The sequence below is a fragment of the Bombus vancouverensis genome, chromosome 10, assembly GCF_051014615.1.
Source record: "Bombus vancouverensis nearcticus chromosome 10, iyBomVanc1_principal, whole genome shotgun sequence".
Lineage (NCBI taxonomy): Eukaryota > Metazoa > Arthropoda > Insecta > Hymenoptera > Apidae > Bombus > Bombus vancouverensis.
The window spans coordinates 6,111,271-6,138,450 of record NC_134920.1 but is presented as its reverse complement, the minus strand read 5'-3'; the positions used below and the strand labels follow the sequence as shown (position 1 = coordinate 6,138,450).

The 27,180-nt window shown below is 29.9% G+C and overlaps 5 protein-coding genes across 15 annotated transcripts; 2 read left to right on the top strand and 3 right to left on the bottom strand.

Annotated features, from left to right (window-relative positions):
- The first annotated feature begins 213 nt into the window (after nt 1-213).
- LOC117157847 (proteasome adapter and scaffold protein ECM29) lies at nt 214-8,876 on the top strand. The gene is made up of 28 exons (XM_033336133.2): nt 214-371; nt 1,040-1,287; nt 1,364-1,482; nt 1,549-1,698; nt 1,808-2,086; nt 2,170-2,365; nt 2,434-2,528; nt 2,617-2,809; nt 2,905-3,050; nt 3,128-3,434; nt 3,516-3,702; nt 3,793-4,149; nt 4,219-4,394; nt 4,463-4,564; nt 4,636-4,842; nt 4,915-5,029; nt 5,108-5,291; nt 5,372-5,660; nt 5,863-6,096; nt 6,202-6,546; nt 6,623-6,779; nt 6,866-7,021; nt 7,112-7,243; nt 7,309-7,618; nt 7,720-7,903; nt 7,975-8,104; nt 8,196-8,405; nt 8,496-8,876. Exons 1-28 carry the CDS (start codon nt 347-349, stop codon nt 8,693-8,695), a joined length of 5,433 nt encoding a protein of 1,810 aa, XP_033192024.1. The 5' UTR covers nt 214-346; the 3' UTR covers nt 8,696-8,876.
- Nucleotides 8,877-10,627: 1,751 nt separating this feature from the next.
- Nucleotides 10,628-13,973, bottom strand: peng (Pumilio and CPL domain-containing protein penguin). 6 transcript variants are annotated; one of them, XM_076622363.1, is made up of 3 exons: nt 13,844-13,971; nt 12,848-13,011; nt 10,628-12,569 (listed from the first exon to the last, which is right to left on the bottom strand). In XM_076622363.1, exon 3 carries the CDS (start codon nt 12,556-12,558, stop codon nt 10,705-10,707), a length of 1,854 nt encoding a protein of 617 aa, XP_076478478.1. In that variant the 5' UTR covers nt 12,559-12,569; nt 12,848-13,011; nt 13,844-13,971; the 3' UTR covers nt 10,628-10,704. The 6 variants fall into 6 exon arrangements, with proteins under 6 accessions (XP_076478478.1, XP_076478477.1, XP_076478480.1 ...); XM_076622362.1 differs by having other exon boundaries at nt 12,848-13,014; nt 13,844-13,963; XM_076622365.1 differs by lacking the exon at nt 13,844-13,971 and having other exon boundaries at nt 10,628-11,375; nt 11,481-12,569; nt 12,848-13,787.
- Nucleotides 13,974-15,948: 1,975 nt separating this feature from the next.
- On the bottom strand, nt 15,949-22,002 carry Sec24CD (COPII coat complex component secretory 24CD). Its single transcript, XM_033336077.2, has 18 exons — nt 21,853-22,002; nt 21,015-21,275; nt 20,819-20,943; nt 20,342-20,447; nt 19,353-20,272; nt 19,155-19,277; nt 18,901-19,080; nt 18,628-18,823; nt 18,444-18,559; nt 17,961-18,371; nt 17,754-17,880; nt 17,521-17,681; nt 17,267-17,446; nt 16,990-17,191; nt 16,717-16,911; nt 16,457-16,648; nt 16,182-16,375; nt 15,949-16,111 (listed from the first exon to the last, which is right to left on the bottom strand). Exons 2-18 carry the CDS (start codon nt 21,265-21,267, stop codon nt 15,968-15,970), a joined length of 3,825 nt encoding a protein of 1,274 aa, XP_033191968.1. The 5' UTR covers nt 21,268-21,275; nt 21,853-22,002; the 3' UTR covers nt 15,949-15,967.
- Nucleotides 22,003-22,384: 382 nt separating this feature from the next.
- On the bottom strand, nt 22,385-25,098 carry LOC117157810 (uncharacterized). Its single transcript, XM_033336082.2, has 3 exons — nt 23,462-25,098; nt 22,727-23,320; nt 22,385-22,653 (listed from the first exon to the last, which is right to left on the bottom strand). The coding sequence occupies exons 1-3, from the start codon at nt 23,529-23,531 to the stop codon at nt 22,385-22,387; spliced, it is 933 nt and encodes a 310-aa protein (XP_033191973.2). The 5' UTR covers nt 23,532-25,098.
- A 215-nt stretch (nt 25,099-25,313) lies between these two features.
- LOC117157854 (steroid receptor RNA activator 1) lies at nt 25,314-26,960 on the top strand. Of its 6 annotated transcripts, none has more exons than XM_076622290.1 (4): nt 25,324-25,455; nt 25,596-25,744; nt 26,025-26,495; nt 26,573-26,960. In XM_076622290.1, the coding sequence occupies exons 3-4, from the start codon at nt 26,039-26,041 to the stop codon at nt 26,767-26,769; spliced, it is 654 nt and encodes a 217-aa protein (XP_076478405.1). In that variant the 5' UTR covers nt 25,324-25,455; nt 25,596-25,744; nt 26,025-26,038; the 3' UTR covers nt 26,770-26,960. The 6 variants fall into 6 exon arrangements, with proteins under 6 accessions (XP_033192044.1, XP_076478405.1, XP_076478404.1 ...); XM_076622289.1 differs by having other exon boundaries at nt 25,596-25,790; XM_076622286.1 differs by having other exon boundaries at nt 25,596-25,900.
- Nucleotides 26,961-27,180: the final 220 nt, after the last annotated feature.

Genomic DNA, 27,180 nt, shown 5'->3' with positions numbered 1-27,180 from the left:
GCACATGAAAGATGGTAGATAACTATATAGTACTAGAAAAAATTTCTAACAATATTTTTATTATTAATATGTGAATCATTTTATAGTGATATAAAAATAAAGTAGGAAACTTTTCTCCTCTAAAAAATTGTACGAAATTTGACCCTCGGTATTATGGGAGACGTTATACAAAAGAAGAAAATTTTTAAAGACATCAAAAAGATATGCAATTCGGGGGAAAATGTATTATTTTTACTTAAATATGCTTAAATAATGTTTTCATAATAAGATTAATTACAGACCGGTAATATTTCTTGTCACTTGTCACTGACTATCATTCGCTTTCTCTTTTACACATTACTTCAAAATGGCAGCCCCTACGGATGAGCTGAGTAAGTAATTCGGAAAAAAAATCAATTTATTTTACATGAAGACAGTTTATTTTGATGATGACACAAATTATATTATTAATTATATTGTTCCTCCTTTAATAAAAACATTATTTCTAATGATAAAAACATTTTTATATATATCATGGCTTGCAGAAAATGCCATTATCATGCAGTTTTATAGAAAACAACTTCAAATGTATAATTTTACATCATTTTTTTAAATTTATATTCAAATTTATCATAAAAGACAATCTTTTCGATTCTTTTGTATATTTTTACTTTATTTTTAGTATATGTCCACATCTGTTAATTAAATGAGTGATGATAAATAATGTACATATAATTATTTTCCTCTTATCACCTAAATTTCTATGTGCAGTATATAAGATGTTATTTATACAACTACTTTTTTTATTATAAAATTTTAAATATTGCACGTTGTTTTTGAATGATTTGGAATTTATGAATACAAAATATTGTTTCTTTGCAATTAAGTATTATTTTTGAATCGTGTAATGAACAATTATTATTTTGAACAAAATATATTCTAAACAAAATATATTTTGTTTAATATTATGAAAAATAATATATATTAGTTATAATTAGTTGTATATAATTTCATATTTATAAATTAATTATTTTATGTATAATTTATTGTTTCATGGAAGTTTTACTTGAGCGAGTATTTTTCCGTTTGGGATCTGCAGATACTGATGAACAACTGCAAGCATCAGTATGTAAATTTTTGCCTCCAGTTTTGTTGAAGCTTTCTAGTGGTCAAGAAGGTGTTAGGAAGAAAGTAATGGAATTATTAATTCATATAAATAAAAGGATAAAGAGTAGACCTCAAGTCCAATTGCCAGTTGAAACACTTTTGTTACAATATCAAGATCCAGCTGCCAGCTCATTTGTAATTGTATGTTATTGATACAGAGAATCAATTAAAAATATTTTTGGTTGAATAAGAATTTATTGTCTTTGTTTGTTCACAGAATTTTACAATTATATATATAAAATTAGGCTATCCTAGAATGGAAATGCAAAAACAAGCAGAATTAATCCCAAGTGTATTAAATGCTATTGAAGGAAAACCTTTATCTCATCAAGACAGGTTTGTAAATATTTAACATAATTTAAATAATGAAAATTAGGTAAAAAGGTATGTAAAATATTTCAGTTTATTACTTATAATTATGCCTGCATTGGGTCATATTAATATTCCTGTGGATCCAGAGAAACGAGCATCCTTTCTTGGTCTACAAGACAAACTATATGTAGCAAAACAATTACTCAATTTTATGCTTGATGTTTTATTGTTACCTTATGGGTAAGATTATTCACTATTCATATAATTTATATTTTAATAATTTCATCAATACAATAGGAAAATTTCTTAATGATTATTTATATTAATTAATTGTACAAAATTATTCTAGAGCTGTAGGACAAATGCAAAATCAACAGTCAGATCAGGCTATTGATTGGTCACGGTTTCGTGTACCACTAGGATTAAGTGAATATGCATTTAAACGGGTAATTGGTGAAAATCCTCCAACAGCAGAACAACTTGAACAAACAAAATTAGGAATTGTAAAATTCGTAGCTGGAGGGTTTTTCCATGATTCAGATATTCTTATACATTTGATAGTAGCTGCAGCAGATACCAGATTTAGTGTTGCTAATCTAGCAGACTTGGAATTAAAGAAAATTGTTAAGTATGTTTAAAAAGATTTTTCTATTATTTTTATAAATATTCTATTAGAATATGCTAAATGTCAAATTGTTTTAAAATATTCAGCACGTTAGATTGGTCTTCAATGCATTTAGCAGCACCACTTTATACATTATTTTTGGGTACTGATACTTTAGGTATCCATAAAGATGTTAAACCAGAAATGAAACGATTGCCTGCAGGCATACGAATTCGTCTAAAATTATTACATTATCTTTGCCGTGTTACTACAGGTGGTTTTATTGTACCACCATGTATTCAGGTATATTTTATTATAAAATAAGGTATAATTTTTATACTACTTGGTGGCTAATTGTAATTAATATACAGGTAGTTTTTCATTCCCTACAAGAAGGAGATGGAAAAACTACAAATGCAAAATTAAAGTCAATGGCATTGCAATTTACATCAAACATAGTGCAACAGTAAGTAAAAAGTATTACAAATTATTTATGAATTTGAATTTCAATAAAAAATATATATATATGTTGTGATATGTTTAAATCTTTCAAGGTGTAGTCTTGCTCCATTATCTCGTATAGCAGGAATTATCTTAAATGGCATGATAAAATTAATTTTTGAGGGTGAAGATGTTCATCATAAAATGATGGCATACACTGTTATTGGACAATTAGGACAAAGAATTCCATCAGTGATAGATAAAAATTCAAACTTGTTATGTCATTTATTTGATACACTTGTATCGGTATGTAGTTAGCAATAGAAAAAGTAGTAAGTTCAGATGTATGTTACATTACTAGAATGTTTCTAGTTTAGTCTGAACTTTTCTTGATGTTTAAGACTGAAGGTGATTTACGAAGAACAGTAAGAGATACACTGATTTCAATAACATCTGCATTTGTACTTAATAAAGATGACGAAGTTAATATATCTCTGATGAATGGATTATTATCTACATATATTGAGTCACCGGAATCCAATGTTAGGCATGTATATATTAATTAGATACATTATATGTATAGAATAATATCACTTATATGTCAGTAATATTTTTTGAGAACAGATTTGTGGCTATGCATTATGCTGCTAATGTATTTCCTCCTGATGATATACCTTCTCGTTATCTTTTACTATTGGCATCTGGAGATGAGAAACATGAAATAAGAACAGAAGCTACAAAAGTTTTATATGGTACTACACATAAAAATGAATGTGATAAACAAGAGGGTAATCAAATTTCATTACCAGATTTTCCAAAACTTGTAACTTATATTTATTCAAAGATGCAAGCAAGGGTGTCAACTACTGGTAATGAAAAAATGAACATAGAAAATAAAGTACTTCCTTATAGTGTTACTGTATTTATGGAGGTAATTAATTCAATGGGAAAATAATTTATTGTTATTGGCAATATTTTTATAATTGAAGAAAATAATTAATATTTTTTACAGATAATTACTTATCTCCGTATTTGTTTAGCAAAAAGTGCTAATGTTACTAAATACAACGAACCATTGCAACATCCTTGTGAATATACGCCATTAATTACACATTATTTAAGAAATTTATCTAAAGATAAACTAGAGACATTAGATCAGTATCTTGATATGATTTTAATTTTTAGTCATGCTTCTGCAGGTAAAATTGTATATAATATTTCTAATAAACTTAAAAATATATTAAGAATTGTATTGAAAGATATAATGTATAAACAATTATATAACGCAGATCAAACTACACTACAAGCTTTATTGGAAGTGACTGGTTCTGTTCCACAGTTTGCAACAAGAATTTATGAGAATGAGTTATCATGGCTTCGTACTTTGCTTATATCTACTAAGTTAGATGTAAGACAACTGGTTGCTAAAATTTATGGCATAATAACTACTCAACTTTCCAATAATGAGTTTGGAACTCAAATTTCTGAGATTATGAACATCATGGATAAAAATTCTTTAGAAGCTCAACATGGCTCATTACTAACTTTAACGTGTATGATGGAAAGGAGACTAGTTTTTAAAAGAAATAACATGGACAATGATTTCTTTAACTGGGATCTGTACATTAATGTTGTGAAAATGATATGTATGTACATATTTAGTTATATAAATTAATATTAATTTATTTTTCAATTCTCTTTCAAAAATATTATAGGCAATTTTCTACACAATAATACAATTTTGTTAATGGATGCCGCAATTCAGAGTATTGGTATTTTGGGGAAAATATGTGGGTTACCATTACCTGATGAAGGCGAGGGAGAAACAAATAAAAAGGCAATTGTAGAAATATTATTTTCAGCATTGAATAATGTAAAATTAAATACTAAGGTTCGTATTTTAATAGTTACTAAATTTATTGAGTATATGATATAATACTGATTCAATTATATTTCTAGATTAAAGAAAAAGCTGCACTTTCATTAGGTTATTTGTGCGTAGGGGAAAATTTTCCTCATACATCATATATAGTAAATAAAATAATTACAACTGTCAAGGAGGTAAATGTACATCGGTAATTATAATTAAAAATTTTAGGAGTACTTTTTACATTTACTTTTATATTTATTAGACAAAAGACATTGAAATCCATTTGATCATGGGAGAAGCATTGGTTTGTTGTGTTCAAAGTGAAGCATCTCCAGAAAAACGAGATGCTTGGACAACATTACCAACTGAACATAAAGTACCTTACAGCAATATCAGTACTAAATTATTAATACAAACATTGGATGAATTACTTCGAATGTATAAAGATCCGCATCCTAATTTGAGACAGGTATTTATTTTTATTTTTTTTATTTAAATGTACAATTCTTCCATTTTTTTTACCATAAATATTTGTTATAAGGCCGTCTGTGTGTGGTTATTAGCACTTTTAAAATATAATATCCAAAGGGAGTGTATTAAAGAAAAATTTTCATCATTGCATCATGCATTCATGGATTTTCTTTCAGATGATAGTGGTAAGTTATGCAATATATTTCTTATTTAAAAAAAAGAAAATAGAAATATATTATTAAAGTGCATTGTTTTAATTACAGATATAGTGCAAGATATGGCGGCAAAAGGACTTAGTTTGATACATATTAATAGTAGCAAGGAACAAAAGGAACTTCTAGTTTCTAGCATACTAGATCAATTTACACAAGGACGTAAAAGTGTACAACAAGTTACATCAGATACAAAATTATTTGAAGAAGGTCAATTAGGAAAATCTCCAACAAAGTAAGATAAATTTATAAATTTACATATTATATTTTCAATCTAATAGGTTCAGTTTAATTTTATAAATATTTTATTTATAGTGGTAATTTATCAACGTATAGAGAAATTTGTTCCTTGGCTACAGAATTACAAAAACCTGATTTAGTATACTACTTCATGCATCTAGCAAATCATAATGCAGTATGGACATCTAAAAAAGGTGCTGCATTTGGATTTGCAGCAATTGCTAAAGTTGCAAACGAAGAGTTAAATAAATATTTACCCAATATAATTCCACGCTTATACAGATATCAATTCGATCCTACTCCCAAGATTCAGCATAGTATGTCTAGTATTTGGCGTGCGATTGTTCCATCAACAAGTAAAGCTGTACGTGGAAGTGCTTAGAATACTTAAAATTAGAAGTGTGCGCATACTCGAAATTACGGGTATTTTTCTCTTTTTACCCTGATGTAATCTCTTCCTCAATCCAATCTGAAGCTTAGATACTTGTACTTTCGAATATCCACACATCAATGCCTAAAATATATTTTTATTCTTTGTAACTGTTATTTAAAATTATGTTTGATAGGTTGAACAATATCATAAAGAAATTTTGAATGATATAACTGAAAATTTAACAAATCATGAATGGCGAGTACGAATGAGTTGTTGCAATGCACTTGCAGATTTATTAAGAATAAATGTTCGTTTAAATTTGGCGAAATGTGCTCCAGAACTACTGAAGAAACTGTTTCGAGTAATGGATGATATTCATGAGGGTACTCGATTAGCTGCTACAAATACAACTAAAGCATTAAGTAGAGTAAGTTTTGTTATTGAAACAATTCGTTTATTGTATGCATAACATACGTATTATATTTGTATGTACAGTTATATTGTTTATATCTTATATCAATTATTAATATAGGTTTGCGTTCGATATTGTGATTCTTCCTATGGTAAAGAAGGAGAAGAAGTTCTACAAGCAATTTTACCTGTGTTATTAGATATCGGAGCTGTGAACGTTGTAAGCAGCGTAAGAACGGTATCTTTACAAACAGTATCTCAGTTAGTTTCAAGAGCAGGTACCCTGCTTAAGCCATCTTTAGTTACACTAATTCCTGCTCTCTTAAGTACAATTGGCGAATCAGAAAATCCAAATTTATCATATTTGAGTAATGTATGTGGAACAATGTCAGAGGCACGAGATGCTATTGACACGATCAGAGCTAGTGCTGCTAAGGAGCATTATGCCACTGAAACAATGACAAAAGTGAGTGATTTAAGACAAAAAGACAACTTCGAAAAAATCATATTTTATTAATCATCAATGTTTCCTTCTAATGCAGTGTATACAGTACATTGATACAGACATTTTAAAGGAATTAATGCCAAAAGTGATAGAATTAATAAAATCTAGTGTTGGTTTTGGAACAAAAATTACATGTTTGCACTTTATCATTCTTTTGAGTACTCACTTCAAACAAGAGTTACAACCTTATAGCGGTTAGTAAGAAAGTTTTGCTCTATAACTACTATTCAGTTTAAGAAACAATGCTTAAAAATTATTGTGATTTAATATTTATATATAGGTAAAGTTCTAAACGCGCTAATGAATGGATTATTGGATCGTAATTCTGTCGTTCGGAAAAATAATGCAACAGCTATTGGACATATAGTCGGGTCAGCAAAAGAATCAAGTCTTGAAAAATTATTTAAAACACTTAATACATGGTATATGGAACGAGGTGTGCATTATATAATAAATCTTTTTAAAGATTGTAAAGTTATAGAACTTATAGAGGAAAGATAAAACTTTACAAAATTCTGAATTTCAGATGATTCGACTAAGTTAGTAATTGGACAAACGTTCCAAGCTATAAATAATTATAATCAGGAGGTATTAAAGAATTATTCGAGTATTGTTATACCTCTTACTTTCTTTGCAATGCATGCACAAAAAACACAAGGTTTGTATTTAACTTTGAAATTAAGTTTGTAAATATCGTGATATTTATTTACAGTATTTTCATAGAAAATGAAAGTATGATGGATTTATGGACCGAACTATGGAACGAAATTACTCCAGGAACCGAAGCAGGAATTAAACAAAACATAGAACCAATAACAAATATTTTACGCACGTCATTAGAATCGTCATCGTGGAATACGAAAGCACAAGCGGCTAATGCAGTTCATACGTTAGCACAAAAGTTAGGGAACGATATTGATGCGACTGTAAGAAATACTTTGTTAAAGGTTTTAACGGATGGATTACGCGGAAGAACTTGGGATGGAAAAGATCGTTTGTTAAATGCCCTTGCTACGTTGGCATGTAATAGCAAGTATGCATGTAACAATATTAACATTTTTCTTATTAAATGTATGCAAATACAATGTTACATTTGTGATATTCATTTTTAAAAATTTAATAATCTAAATATAGGACAGCTCTCAAAGAGAACAGTGGAATATCTGCGGATATAGTACAAATATTACATCGGGAAAGTAAAAAGGAAGCTTTAGACTATCGCCGACACGCATTACATGCTTTTGGTACAGTTTTGCATGAACTAAATATCGATAAGTTTAAAGAGGTATACGAAATTGTTCAAGAAATTTTATCAACGGTATGTACTATCAATAAAAAGCAAGAAGTGATCAACCTTATACATTGATATATAAATATTGTATAATCTAGCTATCAAGGAAAGATGGAGATGAATCATTACCCTCTGAAGAAAGAATAAAAAGAGATGAGATCATAAAATTATATGAAACTGTTTACGAAATACTTGGAAAAGCTTGGCCATCTTACAAAGACACTCAGGGTAAATTATTATTGCATTTGAAAACTATTAAATATAAAAATATGAATTACTAATTAACCCTTTAATTATCTTGTAATCTTTTTTTGTTTAGATAAATATTGTATAGAATTTATAACTCATTACGGTAAGATGTTTCCTGTTCAATCTACAACAATACAAATATCCATGCTATCAGCACTTAATTTATTTGTGGATAAACTTGCTTTACTTAAAATAAATATTTCGGAATTGTCGATTGAGGAAAGAGAAAAGTTAAATTTGATTTGTGACACGTTTAATAAAATTTTAAAACATAGTATAGGTAAGCATATTGTATGTCTATAACTAAAACTGTATTGTATTATTATCTTGTAAAACTACAATTATATAATATGAAATTTATATTTTTTAGGTATTTCGTATACCAGAATAAGAAAGGAAGCCTTAAATATAGCTCTATCTCTTGGCAGAAAATTACGGTCTACAAACAATAATGAACAATTTGATAAAATGATCTTAATAATTCAAGAGGCATTACCAGAGTTAACGAAGGATAATGAGCCAGAAATTCGAACTAGAATCATCGATATTAAAGAAATGCTGAAAATATGAAGATAATAATTAATTTTAGTACTTTTTAATCAATGTTACATATGCGGAAGTTAGTAACTTCGTGTTCAAACGTTTTAAAACAATGACGAAGTGTATAATGTCTACTAATACATGTTTATTTAATGATACTTATTATGTAGCTAAAAACAAGTGCATAGTAATACATAATTTAGAGTCAATACTTTTTATTGTTTCTAATTTTTCATATTGTATTATAAAAAGATAAGAAAAGTATGTTTATATCTATATATAAAGTAAAAATATGTATGTATGTTCTGAAAAGGGTTCTATACTGTTCAACGTATCCGCATTAAATTTAGCGTGAATGTTTTTCGACACTATCAAAACAATTTGTAGGGGTTCCAACCCCCAATCGCCCCTAAAGTCAACCCTTTCCAGCCATGATCATATAAAGATCTCAGATATTACAAGAATACCGCACAAGCTGCATTGAGCACGTTCAACTCGTATGCTATTGATATGAAAAAGAGAAAGAAAGAATGAGATTTGAGAATTTGAAAAAAGATAAACAAAAATAAGAAGAGAAAGCGTAGAAAGCCGAAGGAACATTTTTCGTTGAGTAATACAAGGACAGTTAGTCCTTGCGAATGGCACTGTTGACCTAAAGGGGAAACCTAAAACAAATAGGTGAAAACCACTTATATACCGAAGCCAGCTGAAACCTAGAAAAAAACCATTCGAAAATTAAGTCGTGACAAAATAACACAGAAGATAAGAAGGTTGTATTCTACGCATTCGTGAATGCTATGAATGTCTCAGATAAAGCAGAGACACTCTAATCGTTTCTGTTTGTGTCGCACGAACGCGGACTTTGTTGTCTTCCATATTTCTCACGATTATTAATGACTCAGTTTTCGGACGGTTCTTTCTAACGAGTGTCGAGACATGGTTATATGATCATCTACGCAACAAAACTGGTGAAATTATGTGGGGATTTTCTCCTCTCTGCTACCAGAAGTCTACATGTGAGATTTTCTCGCTAGTGTTCTTACTCCAAGCACGTTCTACAAATATGATTTCCGCACAACCTCTTCTATCTCTATGTCTAAGGCAGGGTTTGCTAGATAAACCTTATTGATGAGTAACGAATTTAGCTATAGCAGGTTCACGAAACATTCTTTTCCCGTTCTCCTTCCTTTATCCTTCTCTCCGTCTATTTTTTAGTCTCCATAGTCATTTTAAGTAAGCGCCACATAACGTTAATTTTAAGAATGTAAGTATATATATTATCACAACTTTTTAATGAATTAAAAAAAAAAACTAAAAACAAATTTACTTTCCAATATACGTGTCAAATATAAAAGTATAAGTTGTTGCAGTTTAGTTGTTCCACAGTACAGATATCGCACCCGTGGCCAAGTGCTGAAAGCGTTCCATGCTCACATATACAAAAACCTATAAAGTTAGGGATCTGCTCTTTTTAGTTCCAGGCTAGTCTATACAAGAACCTATTTCATAGTACTGTTCTACAGAAAACTTTCCTATTCGATATGAACAAATATGGAAATAACAAAATTGCACAATAATTAAATTTAGTCCCCTCAGAAAAAGAAATTGTTTATTATATATTTCTTAGAGAAGAAAGGAAAACCTTTCCTTTCAAATGATAATGGAATGATGGAGTAACTTTACTAAATAAATAAAATTAATAAAGTTTGCATTTGAAACACAAGTTTACATATACTTGTGCATTTGTATAGGTAGGTATAGGTAAGTATAGTAAAATAATATGTAATACATAAGTAACAACTATACATTATATTATGTATAATTTTTACGTAATTATTTATATACGTTAACAAATTTAAAAGATGAAAAAAGGAATTATTACTAATATTTATGTTATAAATGAAATGCAGTAACATACACCCATACATGTTAAACATCCTCATAATTTCTGTCAAAACATGATTTAGTATTTATAATTTTTATTTCTGCAACTTAGTACAATCTTTGTTGCTCATTATTTATCTACATAAATAATTCATTTATTTTAACTTCTTTAACAAGATTTTGGCACCTGGATTTGATTTTGACTTCAAAATATTCATCACTGGTTTTAACTTAGAAAGTATAGTATTCACAGTGGACACTGTTCCGTTTTCTAGTAATAATACTAACAAAAAGCATCCTCTATTGCATTCTATCCATTCCTCTATAATATTTGTTTCTAAATGATTAACTAATATTTTTCCAAATGAGCTTTCACCTTTCTCTTGCAACTCTTTGTCATTTAGTATTAGCTTCTTTAACATCATATGTAAACCGGCATGTTCAACAGGTTTATATTCTTCATCTCCTTCTTTAATCTTTGATTTTAAGTCTGTGATAAATACAGTAACAGCTTTGAAGGCTTTTTCTAATTTTTCTTTAGTACCTACTTTCAGTATTGCTAATGTTACCATTGCAATAGAACTGTTGGACATCCAAATCGGCGTGTTTATAATTACAGATTCAAGAAGTGAATCAGAAATTAAATCTAAAAGTTCTTTCTCTCTTATATGAGCTGGTTTTTTGCTTGTTGCATTATTGTCTCCTTGCTCTAAGTATTTCACTATACTGGGAGCAAAATAATGGGAATTTCTTCTAGCTACTAAATACAATATTACATGTTTTCCATGATCACTTAATGCTATATCTGTCAGATCATTTTGTATTTCTGAGAATATAATTTTTTTTATTAAAACAGTATCATCTACTGAATCAAATAATGCTAATAGTATCAAATATCCATACTCAGACATTGAAATATTTTTTATATTACCTTTAATAGATTTCATAATGATTTTTCTGTCCTTGTTTGAGCCATGCCATATACATATTACAGCAACTTGTGAACCAAATTTTGTTTGAGACAATTCTACTATTGAACTTCTTAACATAGCTATTATTTCCTTTTTATCTTCAAGAGAACAATTATTTAAGAATTCTAAAAGGACACAGTGCAAAAGAGTGGAATTTAAAAATTTCTTATTTAATATTCTCATTAAATTTCCTTTTACTGCAGACAATGTTGCTGTTTTCATATATTCTGCAGTTACATATGTATCAGACAAAGTCTTAATTTTTTTATCTTTAGCCTGTTTATACATGTCACCATAAAATTCTTGTTTAAAGTATCTTTTCTCTATTTCTGTAGCCCACGTTGAATACATAAGTTCCAATAATGGAGCAGATACAGAATGACTCATGAATCTTACTATATTACCATAACAAGTAGAAATAATTTCATGCCTAGTTTCTTGAGATCCATACTTTAGCATTGTTTTTATACAGTTCCTTGCATATTTTGATTCAATCATAGACAAAAATGAAGGTTTCAACTCTTTAGAAATAGCCTGTCGAATCTCTGCGTCACTATACTTGAAGATCCACTGAATGATACGAGACATATCATGTGTAAATATTATTTTATTGTAATTAGTTTTTAGTAAATCATGTGCCTTTAAAATTAATTTTTTACGTTCCAGTTTTGAACAGTCAACCCTACGTAATTTCTCACCAAGCTGCTTTGTTACAATTGATATATCATAAATATTACTGAAACGTTTTGCTTTATATTTTTCTCTAATTTCTTTCTTTTTCTTTTTAAATTCTTGCCAATTTGGCTTTTCCATAGAGTTGCTATTTACCATCTTGGACTTTCCGTTTATATTATTGATATTATGATTCTCTTTGCCATCTCTTGTTACAACTTCTTCACCTTTTTCCTTTGCTGTCTTTTCAATTTTAAGTTTATTATCTTTATTATTTTTTATATTGTTATATATATGATTGCTATTTTCTGTTTTATTTTTCTTTGGTCTTGATTCATTATCAGATTTTAGTTTTCGTTTTGTCATTTTGTAAATCTCTGAAACCAAGTAAAAGACAAAATTTACGTAAATAAAAAGTATATAATCATTTATTTATTTTTTCTAATGTTCATATAATACATAATAACTAATTAAAATATATTGATAGAACAACATAACCTAAAAATAACCTATAAATAACTATGTATAAAGAATCCATAAATAATAATGATAACATTACTTTAAGTTTGATATTGTGTAAAGTTGTATTTAAAATTATGTAAATATATCACATCAAACTAAATCAGAAAAAGATTTTAAATATAAATATAGTTACGTTTCTTTGATGTTAATGATTACACTCGGAAACGAATAGGGAGATTTCCATGGTACGAGGTCTACAGCAATGTTAAAAATGTCAGTTAAAAGTGGACATTAAGAATGAGGGCCTCTGGTAGTCAACGGCTACACTGTTCACCAATGAACTCTTGGTAAGAAAAACTGCTGAAAATTGACTGGACCATTAAAATTTGAACTCCGAAGTCCTCTCGATTACGAACTTAAGCCTAGCCCATTAAACCAACGCGGCTCTAGTGTAACAATTGTTAGCAAAATACTTGGTTAAAAAAGGGCTACACAGTTTTGTTTTGCTGATCTTAAAAGTTGGTTCGAATAGTTGGTCCTAATAGAGACTTTTTTTTATTAAAAAGTATATTGGGTTGGCAACTAAGTGATTGCATATTTTGTCAGGCGGTATTGACAAATTTGACAATGTTACGTCGCGTAACACTCTACCTAGCCCAGACCACACACCGCGGGCAATATGGCAATGTCTTCGGATACTCGCAGCGTATCCTCCATAGTTTCAAGTACCTTCCATACATCTCATAGATTTCCTAGAAAAGGTCCTTCAAACAAAACAAACATCTGGTTCGGAAGAATTTCTAAAGACTATTGTCTACCCCGACTGGACAAGGGAAAGTTAGTTTTTCTCACGTACGCTGCAACTTTCCTCCCACTAACCACTTTCTCTCGAGGGCGGTTAAGACCCTTCGTTTAACCAATTAAAAACGAAGCCTATTCCCTCACTCTCCTAAATAACATCGGCACCAACAAATCCGATGGTCCCGTGCGCTAGACACACCCATCCTTAGCTTTCCTCCGAGACAGCATCGTCTCCCAAGACAGCACTGATTTTACATCCTTCGAACGGTCAACATCCTTTAACCGGGTACACACACCCGTAGATTAGTCACTCACTCATCTCGTACATACGCACCAGTGTAACTGCCTTCGTTATAAGTTGTGGAATAAACGGTGAAATATAACTTACCCTACTGTGTCATATTCATTCAACCACCTCTGTTATCTTAACCGAAACAGGGGAACGACTACTTCGCGGCGTCGATTCACCGAATCGTAGCGAGAATTTACGCCTCTCGCTGACGCGTTTTCCTCGCGACCGCGTCTCTCCGCGAACGGTCGTAACAGACAATATTTGTAAATTAAATATATACAATCCTCAATATATCCTCAATGTGCAAATTCAAAACACACATGCTTAGAAACTAAAACATATTAAATCGTATTTTATGTTTTCAATTAAAGTTTTATTAATGATAATGCAAATAATTTTCATTCAATCGTTGCATAAATATTTATATCATTTCCTAGTATAATTATTTACAAAATTGATATTAACATATTTTTCAATTAACATATGTATAAGATAATCTATAAGATAATAATACAAATTTTAATGACACGTTATAATTAATGCGTATTTGTTATTGATTGTCTGGCTAAACGTATTTATTATAGAGGTAAAATCAAATTGAAGCGTAAATTTAACACTACATTTTTGTAATTATAACAAATGTGTACTCATTATAATTTAACAATTATTACTTATGAATATTAATAAATATACTTGTTATCGAGTGACATCAAGGTAATCGATCGAGCGATTGAGGGACATCGAGGGACGAGAAGGCAACCAATATCATCCCGCCCCCTTCACTTAGAAAAAATATTTATTTTTAAATAATATAAGTAAAATATAAGCATATTAAAAAAATGTTTTACCTGACATTTATAAAATGCATGAGAAACTTCAATCAATTTGAGCAATGAAGTAAGTGGCATCCGATTTCTGACAAAAAGTTTCATTGCAAAAGTAATAGAGAAAATATTTTCAAGATATAAAATGGATAATCCGCATTTACTCTGTGACAAATTTTATAGTCGAGTTAAGTAGAAAGAAACGTAATGATTTTACAGGAAAAAGCTCAGAGTGAAATATGTAGAACGTAGGTATCGAAAACACCGTATTGATGGCCTTCCTATTCATTTTTGATTATACCATAGGGATATAAAGATACAGTGGATTGATACGACAGTTATGAACAATCAACATGGAAGACAAGGAGGTTCATGTTCTGCGCATTCATGACATGCTATGAAGAGACACTCTACTTATCTGTGTCTGTCTTGCAAGAACGAGGACTTTGTTGTCTTCCATGGTGATTTTTCACGACTCAATTTTCGAACGAGTCTTTCTAGCGATCTATTTGTATGACTGTGATAACATTAAATAAAAAACATGAATAATAAAATATCCATAAATTTGGATAACTTCAAAACATATTTAGAAAGAAATAAAAAATTTTCAAGTATTTACAAAATATAATGATATATAAATAGAAATATATATTTATTTATAGCTTTTGGTCGTTTCTACATATATTTTTTTAAATATTTGTGTTTATATGATTAAATAATTAAATTAAATGCATTGATAATGTACATATATGAAATTTATTAGACATAACTCACAATAACGCTATATTTAAAAGTGGAAATTAAAATATAATAAAAAATGTCATATAACTGTTTTATATGCACTCTCAAATATAAAACATTTTTGAAATTGTAATATATAATATTAGTAAAATAGTATTAACATACAAATAGCTTTCATTGCAGTAGTATTATTCAATTAACACAAGATATTGTTTTCATATATAAATTTATAATGATTTAATACATTTTTATTATTTAATTTAACATAATGATAACATTAATGAGCTAGTTAAAATAAAATGTAATAATACAAGTTTACGTTTACAATTCATGTATAAATCACTGTATGAGTGCATTCGGATGTTTTCATATGATGTCAAATACACCATTCTTTTCCACGGAATGATTAGTTATTTTGTAAAGTTCTCATTGCCCTTTTATAGGTATCATGTTACAAATATATGTTAAGTTTTGCTTCATATTTTTTTTGTCATGATGCATATGAATGCACGCACAACCTATGCTTTCCATTGAGCTTTGAATGAATTTCGTTTTAATAATCTAACTGATCCTCGACATAACATGACAACAGTCACAAACATGTAGCAAGCTAGGGTTTCAACATAAGGTAACTGATTGCTCTTTAATATTCATTTTATTGGCTAAGAAGTGTTCTTATTTCTTTGTGCATATGGCAAAGAAAATCAACGTAACTCGGGCTTCCATCGTTTTCTCTATCCTCAATCAAGAAATGACGTACTACCATTTCTAATTTTTCACGTTGTCTTACTATAGTTAACTGAAAAGATTTAATAAAACATGAGTTTCATGACATTTTTAGTACATTTCATAAATTTTGATTTACTTACCCTCATACAACGGTGCCTTTCCATACGTACACGATTAATGATATCGGTAATCCGTTTATTTAGTGGAGTATCTAATACTGGCAGTGCAGTACAGTCTGTGTCAACTTGAACTACTGATGGGACACCGAATACTGCCTGTACCCATTGTGGGGAAAGTGCCAGGCCTAACCACAGGAACATGTGGATACTGTTTTCTAAAAATGTAAAATATAAAATAAAAATAGATATAACTAAAAATTGAAAACTTATCAAGAAATTGGTAAATGAAATCATACCCAGTAAGTACGCGCCATCATCAGTGAATTTATCAATGGAGCAGCGCAATATTTGTGGTAACTCTGAATCTTGAGGGTCAATATCGTGTAAAGGAAGTAATCTCGGATAGATATACACAACTGATATAGAAATTGGCATAGTTGCAACTGCTTGCATAACAAAAGATCTATCGTCAATAGTCATATCAGCACCTAGAAAATTGAATTTATAGCATTGACCACATTGTGAAACGTACGGAATTAGGAACAAAATTATGTACCTCCAGATATTGCATCACTTTTCAATAACGAGTTGATGTAGAGTGGGAGTAATTTCATACATTCTGGTAATATTAATTGACCAGCATTTGATGGAGAAGCACAATGTTTTCGATATGCCGCCAATATATTAGCACATCTTGAAATTAAATTATCTTTCACGGTTTTTGGAGTTGATTCAATTAGTTTAAACACACCTGAAGTAATAATTAGGTTTAATAAACTAATATTTAATATATTTGAGATCATCATGGCATAATAATGATTTATCTCACTTTGTTTAGAGAAATAATTTATGATAGCATCTAGGTCACAAGTCCGATATAATTCAGCCATTTGAGACGACGTTTTTAAACTAAGGTTAATAATACGTAGTCTCCTAACTCCACTGCAGGAAGTGTACAACAAAGCTGCTTGAATATATACACCTTCATCATCTGTTAGTTTATCATCATGTTTCACTTCTATAGCAATGGCCTGAAATGTTAAATGCAAGAATTAACTTTTAAAATATGTAATAAAATACAAAGTTAAATTGCAACAACACTTTACCTTATTACAATCTATACTAGCTAATTCCATATCTGTAGTATTTGACATAAAGAAGTGACCGTAGAAATCAGTTGCGCGAACACCGGTAGAGGTACGTACGCGCATAATGGCATCAAATGCAATTGGTCTACTAATGTTATTAATAACATCCGAAACTAAACGGTCACCATCTACATCAGCCTAAAAAATACAAAACTTCACACATGGTATACATTTTTTACTTGCCAATATTAAATTAATGTTACTACTATTACCTGAAAATAAGTATATTTATAAACTTCTCCACCAGTTAATCTGGCAATTTGTCCTATTGTCGCAAGATCCACATATGAATTATTGAAAACAAACAAATCTACAGAACAACCCACACCTACGCAATCTTGACCTAGATTATTGTAAACATTATTTTGCGGCGCTGAAAAGGAAAGTGAATTTTTGGTTATAAATTGGGCATAATATTAGCTTAGAAGTAATGAAACCAATTCACCTAATACAGTTTTCTCTTTCTCTGTTCCAAGTACTTTACGATCATCACGATTTTTCAGTTTACCAGGTGCATCAGCAATGGGCAAAGAAGAATGAAAAACCATTAATTTCCCAGAGCAATCTGAAGCCTTAAAATTTTTTATTAAAATTGTAATTGGTTGATATATTTCATAATTGTTTTATCTCATACTGTGTATTGTAAAGATACCTTTAATGCTTCTAATCCGGCCTGGATGGCTGGTGCAAGAATTGTTTCTGTTTCACGTGTGTCTGCAAACATTGCTGGTATTTGTGTCATTAAACCATCAATAACAGATTCGCTTTCTTCGACATCGCATAAAAATCCATCAAGAAGTGGCATAAAAACGTCTTGTACGTCCCCCACAACCATCATTTGTGGTTGAGCAAGGCAGGAATTAATATTGTAAAAGTGCACCGTATTATTGTACGTTATAAATCCTACTTTCATGTTCGTTTTCGATTGACCAGCGTCAACGGGTAAATGTCGCAAGATTGACTTCATTTGCATGCATAATAAATTAACTAAACCAGATTTAACTGTGTTGTATGATACATCAATCACGAACACAATAGCTGGTGGTTTTGGAAAAACATTGTTCTAAAATGAATATTTCAAGATTAAGGTAATAGAAAGTGTTATAATAAAATAGTCTTTTAATCAATATCTTACTCTGCAGTAATCTTTAGTAGCAATATATTCATATGTTCCTAACATTAATTCTGGTCTTTCATAACGATCCATACGTTGTCCAGTATGATCCAGATGTTGGAAATACTCTGCTGGAACTAAATTCAAAACAAAAAAAGACTAACAATTGTATCAAATAAAATATGCTAAGAAAATAAATTTGTACCTTCAGTTGTTGCTTTACAAAACATGCATTGGAATCTTCTTCCTGCATCAATAAATTGCATAAATGGACTCATATATGCTTTACATCGCACACAGCGCACTGGACCAATTTCACCCATATCTACAATAGGTGGTTCGTATTCTCCTTCCGCTATACGAGCCATTGGACTTACTATTAGACCAAATGGAACATTCGTCTGGAAAGGAAAATTATTTTGAGGTTTGTACAAAATTAAGTTAATGATTTCACGTACACATAAATTATTCAACGTACTTGTTTTATAATATCTGCTGTGGTAGGAACAGTGTACATAGTAGATCTGATATATCTAGGCGATGCATTACCTTGATCCTGCGTTATGAATTTGGTGGTTACTAATGGCGGAACCAATCCCTTTTGATTTGTTAAGAATACACCACCTTTTACACGTTGATCATCTTGAATTACTTGAATCTTTAAAAATATGTTTGAGGTTATTTTAAAGAACCAAACTGTAAGTTATGACAATTTCATATATAATTTCTTACCGGACTTGGCATTTGCTCAGGATCTAAACGTCTAGTTTGTTGTGGTTGCATACCTGGCTGATATCCACTCGTTACGCCTGGTGAAATACCTGGATATGAACCTCTTTGAGCATTATACATATCCTAAAACAAGGAAACAGATTTGTAATAAATAACTTCTAGTAATTTTAATAATTATTACTTTCAGAAACAACGTACGTTATTATAGCCTTGATATCCTGTATGTTGATAGTTGATAGGCATTGCATTAGGTGAGCTACGACTAACTCCTACAGGATTTCCCATATGTTGTCCCTGCATTGGTGGCCCAGATGTGTATGGTCTTTGCCCAGATTGTGGTAAATTTGTACCAGAATTTATCATGTGTCCCATTGGTTGACCAGGTAATGGAGGTGGCATTTGTGAATTTGGTAAATTTTGTTGTCCTAATAATGGTGGCCTATTAAAGCCCTGTTGAGTTGTTAATGAAGGTGGGGCACCACTTTGCTGGCCTGGTATTGGAGGTGGACCAAAGGAATGACCAGATTTTTGTTGTCCTTGTAATGAAGAATAATGTTGTCCTGGTAAGGGTGGTGTAGAGATAGGAGGACCAGACAATGTTTGTTGAGTTTGTGACAGTGGATTTGACAAATTTTGTTTTGGTGGTCCTATTAAATTTTGTTGTCCATGTGTACCTTGCATGAGCATGTTGTTATGTATTTGTTGATTTGATAATGGAGGCTCTGATATATTTGTTTGACCCGGTATTATTGGGTTAGAGAGATTTTGCTGCCCAGGCAAAGATAAACTAGATACATTTTGTTGCCCCTGTAATGGTGGAGCTGTAGATCTCTGCCCCATTGGTGGCTTAGGAAAATTCGATTGTTCAGATGTATCAGTAACGTTCATTTGACCAGGTTGATGTTGATTTAAAGACAATCCTGCATTGAATGCTTGTTCAGGCTGTGAAGTTTGTCCAGTATAATAATGGCTAGAAGTAGTCCCTGTAGAATGTCCTGAAAATGGAAGACCAGTAAGCTGTGGTGTAGAAGCTTTTAAAGCTGCTTTTTGCTCTTGCACATTCTGTCCAGAAATAGCTGATCCAGATTTTCCACCAGGATCAGTTTGCCCTGTGGAACCTGTTAAAGTAAAGGAAATTTAATTTTCTATTAACTTTAGTGAATGTTAATTGAGTTTTTTATTCTTACCACTCCCTGATGATGTTTCTAATAAATTATTAAAACCATTCACATTTGAAGGTGTAGATATTGTCGGACTGTTCTTTCCAGGCAAAGGTGGTGGAGGGAAATTTTGCTGTGATACAAAATGAAAACTAATGCATCAAGTACTTTATAAGTATGTTCATGTCATATAAAGGGGGGTTGGTAACTGGTGGTACAAGCGGAAAGGGGGTGATTCTATACGAAAAAAGAAGTCGAAAATATAGAATAAAAATTTTTCGTTCGAGGCTTCGTTTTCGAGAAAATCGACTTTGAATTTTCGCTCGGTACGCGTGCGATACGTTATAACGGATCTCACTGTAGATCGTTGTCTCGATGGAAAAATTAAAAAAAATTAAAAAAGAATTTTTATTCTATATTTTCGACTTCTTTTTTCACATAGAATCACCCCTTTTCCGCTTGTACCACCAGTTACCAACCACCCTGTATAAACTGTATGATTACCACAGATGATGGTCTTTGTTGATCTCCCAAAGACATATTTGACATTTGATTAACTATATTATTTTGACTTGCTGGAGGTGGTATAATATGTGGATTGTTTGTAGATAATTCATATTGAGTATTTCCTAAACAAAAGTTATTTTGTTATAAAAATAAACATATTCTAACAAAGAAGAATAAAAGTAAATCATATTACCTTGTGTTTGTATATTATTCACATAATATGGTGCTTGAGGTTGATGTAAATTAGTAAGGGGAGGTCCTTGCATTGTTTTTTGAGAAGCATATAATTGTGAATTCATTGGGGGTCTTTTTAACACATTTGATGGAACATTAGAATTTACTTCTCCATATGGAGATGAAGTTGGAGGACCAGAGAAATAACTAGGTTGCTGTTGTGACTGTTGCTGCTGTTGTGACTGTTGTTGCTGTATATATTGTGGATTCATTTTTGATCCTAAAAAGAGAACAAATTATTTTTGTAAATGTTTTTCTTTATACTATAATTTTACTATTTTAATTATCTCAAAAAATTTAATTATTTCAGAGAATATATGATCTTATCGTTATTCAAAACCGAATTAAGTCATTTTCTGACACTAAGTTTTTTAATGTCTATAAAGCATACATGAAAAAATTAAATTTTCTAAAAATAATAAACAGACTTATATTTATGAAACATATAACTTTAATGCATAAACTAAGATTGCGTAATGTTATAAGTGACACGTTCCATAGCACAATTACAAATTCATAAATTAAAGATAGACATTCAAAATATGCCACATATTGACAGACATAAGATAACCTATACAAAATTAAATATGTGATTATCGTACACCATATTGGACGTTGATTTTAAATGAATCTTATATGCTCATTATTTAGCGACCTTCAGTCTATGTGGTAAATTATTAACAAATGTTACTTTAGAGTAGTAAAATAGAATAAGCCATTTTGCACAGAGTAATGCTTATAAACGAGTCTTTCGAATGAGTAATTTACAAAATGTTTTTGTAATATAAATTACTTACGTTATGTCATTAAACGTACTTGAACCATAACAAAGGTTAATATTTCCACAAATGTTTACACTAAATGAAGAAAATATATTTCGCTGCAATAGTGACTGCTGCCGATGCCACGTAAGGTGGCATTGCGCATGCGCTTAATGCACGCTGACGAGACACGTCATAATAAAAAATTAGAGCATTGTAAAGAGGACATTTAAGTAAAAACACGAATATATTTTGTTCCATCATGTATTTATTATTATAATAAAATTACTGAAATAGTTGAATAAGCGGTGAACGACGAGTAACTGGTCGAATATTTTCACTTCTTTAATAAAAGATGGTGCGCTTTGTAACTTTATTGTTAATCAGTTGGTATCTATACAAGCGCATGAATTTAAAAAATTGTTAAGATTACTGTTCTTATAAAATATTTGAAATTTATTCGAGGATAAAGTTTAATAGATATTTTTATTTATCTATTCCTTTAATTATGCTGAAAAATCAAAATATAACAAGGGAATGTAATTAACTTATATGTACAATAATATTTTTAAATTACCTCTAGTGTTAGATTGCCATATAAATGAATTAAGTAGACGAGTTTGATTAAATCAGTGGTACTCCATGTAAAACTCAGTATTACATCAGGTGCATAAAATGTGTTAAAAGTATGGTTATAGATGATACACACATGTAGACATATATATCCAATATATATTATTGTCATGAGTTTGAATCGAAAACTATATGCTTCATTTAAAAGTAACATTGTTTTGTGTAATTCGAATCGAAGCCATTTTAATAATCTATATCTGGAAACTAAATTTCAACATAAGCCATTCGTTTTAATGTAAAATAATTTGCAAAAATGTCTATTATAATAGAAACACACCATTGTTCATATCGGACATCTCAGAGATAGAAATGAAATGTTTTCCTTTTGTAATAATATTTAATATCGTATTTATTTGCATAAATCTAATCTCAATTTTATACATAAATACAGTAAAAGAACATATTACTATTACACAAACAAAATCGGGTAATCTATCAATTACCCATATAAGAAGATATATAAAGTCTGAATCGTTATCCAATAACCCATAGTAATCCATTAAATTACAAGTTAGTACTACAAATATCGCAGTAGTTATTCTAACAATATCATTTTTCATACATAAAGAATGATCGATCTCTATATTTAAGAACATTGCGCTTTCGTCAACGGTATCTAACAGTTCGAATACTTCTTTTACTTTTGAGCATTTGTACATACTTGAAATTATTATTATAGGATACGAAAGTATATTTAAGTAAACTCGAACATATCTAAGTAAGAACGTGTCATTTATAGAACGAAATTTATCAAACATGTCAAATATATAATATAAAAACTGCCAATGACAAAACCAATAAAGCGCCACTAATATAGATACATATAAATAATTTGGAAATGCAATTCTGAAAAATTTGATAGGATATAAACCTGTAAAGAAAAGATATTCAAAACCTGATATGAAAGTAAATTTTTAAAAAATAATATGATTCTTTCTTTAAATTAATTTTTATAATCTTATATTTTCTGATAATTTATTTCATAATTTTTATTATTTAGTCAATTCCTTACCTAATAATTTTGTTATACTCAATAGTAACCAAGATTCTTGGTAAATATTAGAAGGGCAGAACAACTTCATGATTATGTTTCTTCGCGGTGAAAGTTTCAACTAAATAGATGGAAATCATAATCCGCATTATGTTACATTAGCGCATTAAACTTGTCAATAGTTTCACTTGCGTGTCAGTTGATATTGAATAATTAACCAGGAATTTTACAACACTCGATTTATGATTAGTATCAGTAGATATACAATCACTACTTTGTAATTGATCAATTATATTTTGCTCGTATTAAATACTACACACTTTTATTATAAATATTATTATAATGTTATATTAAATTAAATTGAATTAAATAATTAATTTCATAAAAGTAATGTTTGTAAATTAAACAAATAAAGCTATATTATAATATTGTCAGAGAGATATCATATATATATACATTTTTATTGTATTATATATATTATAATACAAATATATCTGTCCTTGTCCAGATATATGTCTTTAGTAAATGAATTTTTAGATAGATGTTAATATTGCAAAGAATAAGTCAAAACGAAAAGAAAATAGATAAACATTATTTAAAGGAAATTATGTATTTAATAATCATATTAAAATATTTCTTTATATACAATCTTTTGTGTCGTGTTGTCTTCAAGTAATAGCGTCAGATTATTCACATTATTGAATCATGAACAGGCTTCTTAGATTTGGCCGCGAGAGAAACGTTTGTACCGTGAATCTACAGCTGAGTATTTTAATGTTTGTCCTTGGGCCTTGTTTATATATATAATAAATAAAGAAGCATAAGAATTATGTATTTTAATAAAAATTATTATGAATGCCCGTTCCGGTGAAAATACGAGTGTGATTATTTTTATCCTAATTGCAAGATATAAGACGTAAGACGTGTCTCATGTTCCCTACTATCGCATACAACACTCGAACCTATTCCGAGTACAGCCGAAGAATGACGATCGGTCTGTTCGGGCTATCCCTCACCGTTGCGTCACCAATGAATGTGTAACTTATTCATTCTAAATTTTTTAAATCACATTCTGTATCAAATGATTCAAACACAATCTAAATTGATTCAGTAGCTCTTAAGTTATAAGCGAACAAACATAAAAATACTTCGCGTTTTATATGTATGTACGTATATGTATATAAAGCAATATATCCCAAGTAATATTAAGCATAAGTAGATGTTTATATGTATATAATAAAATATTATAATAATAATAATGAATAATGAAAAGATATTGTAATAATAATATTGTAATAATAATAAATAAATTAAAAAAGGTTCCAGAGGTCTAGTTTATACATAGGCCGTTAGTCATAACGCTGCGATTGATTTGTTAGATTTTCACATTTAATGCCACCAGATGTTATATAAAGTTATAAATATAATATAAAGAAAAGATATAAATTAAACTACTTTCATAAACTTTTCCAACGCATTTAAAATAAAGATGCAGTATTTCAAATAGTAGAAAAGAATGTTGTTTAAATAAATTTAGATTTACATAATATAGAATTCATAGATATTTTCAATTTTACTTTAGAACTAAACCTAAAATTAACCTCAATCTAGGAAAAATCTCAAAAAACCTCGTCATTTTTATTTCGCGAGTCGCCCACTAGAGTTAAATATAACCTTAACCCAAACCATTTCTCAACAACATAAATTAAGTTGGATTATAGCAGCAGTATTAATCCGGCTGCTATGAGGCGGCTGAATTAATAGAACTGTTAATTCAACTCAGCTTAAAAACTGAGGCCGAGCGGTGAGATATTTTTGCGTAGAATTCGAAAACTAAAGACGACCGCCGGTTATATGTACAGATAAAAGTTGTTGAAACTGTCGAGTCGTATGACATATTTCAAAATCATCAAAATCAGAAAAAATGTTCTTCATTGACAACTTTATCGGTTTAGCTTTAGGAGAATCGCAGAATAGAAAAGATGAAGTTTTCTGGAGTTTTTGTTAAATTAAGGGTAGGTCTAGTCCTAAGGTAAAATAAAAAATATTTTTGATGCTTTGCGACATTTCTTTTGTGACATTTTACTCATGTAAAAAGTCCTTTTTGATATATTACAGTTTGAAAAACTAACCAATTTGCTCACTATTGTTGTAGACCTCTGGTGGCAGAGTGAGGAAGTTTCCAGAGGATTTTCTCGAAGTCGATATTACAGAACGTCTTACACAAGATCCCATATAATGTCATATCATCAAATCTGTTTTGTACTTATTCAACGTTAACATGTTCACGATTATACTGTATAAGTAAATATGCTTATAACAGCTTATAAGTGTGCTTATCAAATTTAATGTGAATATTAATCCCAAATCAGTTTTACTCTATTTATCATTTTCTTTTGACATTTCCTTCAATATAAAATTTGATAAGATTACAATCACAGATGAGTGAAAAGGAAACAAGTAATATAAATACTTTGACATATGTATTTAGCTATTTGTCTGTAATATTTAATATAAACAATAATAATGTATATGATACAGAAATATGTTTTGTAACATGTCTTCACGTAATTTTATTTTGCAGATCAGAACCGTTCTATGCAAAAGGTTTTATTAGGTCATGACCCTGGATGGAACGATCCTCCGAAATGGATATATTGTACTGGACAAAGTTCTATAACATCTACTAAGCGAGTACTGAACAAGAGGGTAGCATTTCCAATGGGATCTATACAAGCTATAGATAAACAATCTTCTGTAAACAAGCCATTAAACATGCCACCACATGTACAAGGTAGTACTGATCAATTAACAGCACCACATCCTCCATTGTTATGTCCTTCAAACAAAAATATAGAAGCAGACAATATAGAGATTGATAAAGAGGAGGCATTAAACAATGTTTTGAAAAATTTGGAAACAGTAATTAGTGAGCATATATTGGAAAATGGTAGAATTAAGGAGGTAAAGAAGAGATTAGATATATTGAAGGCTGTATGGCTTGAAGATAAATTAAATAATGTGATATACAAGAATGTTTTAGATTTGTCTACAGGTTAGTTTTGTGACTAATCATTTTTTAAATACATTATTTTTTTGGAGGTAGAAGAATAATGGAAAATTTGTTTCCAGCTTTACGAGAGGGGAATATTAAAAAAGCTGATGAGATACATGTTTCATTAATGATGCAACATGCTAGTCTGTGTAGTGCATGGATGCCTGGGATTAGGCATATTATTTTAGAATTGGAAATCAAAATGAAAAATTCAAATGTAACACAATCTCAAAGCCCTGAATTACATTTGTTATCTACTGGAGAGAACAAGTAAATGATGATTCCTTGGGTATATAATATTTGCATGCAGTAACTGTTTTGCGATAATTATTGACATTATTTTTTCGCTTATAAGTTTATATATTAATTGATGTTATTAAAAAGTGCACAGCAAAAAGAAACTATTGATATTATGAATGTGACAAATTTTATTATAATAAAACAAATCCCATTAAATTTATATAATGTGTATTGTACTTCTGACATCTATTGATAACGGGGATGTTGCGACACACAACTAACTAACGACCAGTCAGGCACGACTGATCGGTTGGTATCGCGAGCCTTGAACGTTATTAGCGCCCAAGGTGGAGGATTATAATAAATGTAAAGAGCGAGGTTTAGTTCACCTTATTTATTCCACTCAATACTCTGACTACAACTGTCTTTAATTCACTGGATATCC

What these genes read in the sequence shown, in the direction of transcription:
- LOC117157847 (XM_033336133.2), top strand. Translation starts at nt 347, where the DNA reads ATGGCAGCCCCTACGGATGAGCTGA. An exon ending in GAATTAAAGAAAATTGTTAA is followed by an intron (nt 2,087 to 2,169) that starts GTATGTTTAAAA and finishes TAAAATATTCAG; the next exon opens with CACGTTAGATTGGTCTTCAA. An exon ending in TTTTCTTTCAGATGATAGTG is followed by an intron (nt 5,030 to 5,107) that starts GTAAGTTATGCA and finishes TTTTAATTACAG; the next exon opens with ATATAGTGCAAGATATGGCG.
- peng (XM_076622364.1), bottom strand. Translation starts at nt 12,558, where the DNA reads ATGACAAAACGAAAACTAAAATCTGATAATGAATCAAGACCAAAGAAA.
- Sec24CD (XM_033336077.2), bottom strand. Translation starts at nt 21,267, where the DNA reads ATGAATCCACAATATATACAGCAACAACAGTCACAACAGCAGCAACAG. An exon ending in GAAAGAGAAAACTGTATTAG is followed by an intron (nt 17,682 to 17,753) that starts GTGAATTGGTTT and finishes TTTCCTTTTCAG; the next exon opens with CGCCGCAAAATAATGTTTAC. An exon ending in CTAGTATAGATTGTAATAAG is followed by an intron (nt 17,192 to 17,266) that starts GTAAAGTGTTGT and finishes TTAACATTTCAG; the next exon opens with GCCATTGCTATAGAAGTGAA.
- LOC117157810 (XM_033336082.2), bottom strand. Translation starts at nt 23,531, where the DNA reads ATGAAGTTGTTCTGCCCTTCTAATATTTACCAAGAATCTTGGTTACTA. An exon ending in GAGTATAACAAAATTATTAG is followed by an intron (nt 23,321 to 23,461) that starts GTAAGGAATTGA and finishes TTTTCTTTACAG; the next exon opens with GTTTATATCCTATCAAATTT. An exon ending in GATGTCCGATATGAACAATG is followed by an intron (nt 22,654 to 22,726) that starts GTGTGTTTCTAT and finishes GTTGAAATTTAG; the next exon opens with TTTCCAGATATAGATTATTA.
- LOC117157854 (XM_076622286.1), top strand. An exon ending in TGTTTTAGATTTGTCTACAG is followed by an intron (nt 26,496 to 26,572) that starts GTTAGTTTTGTG and finishes ATTTGTTTCCAG; the next exon opens with CTTTACGAGAGGGGAATATT.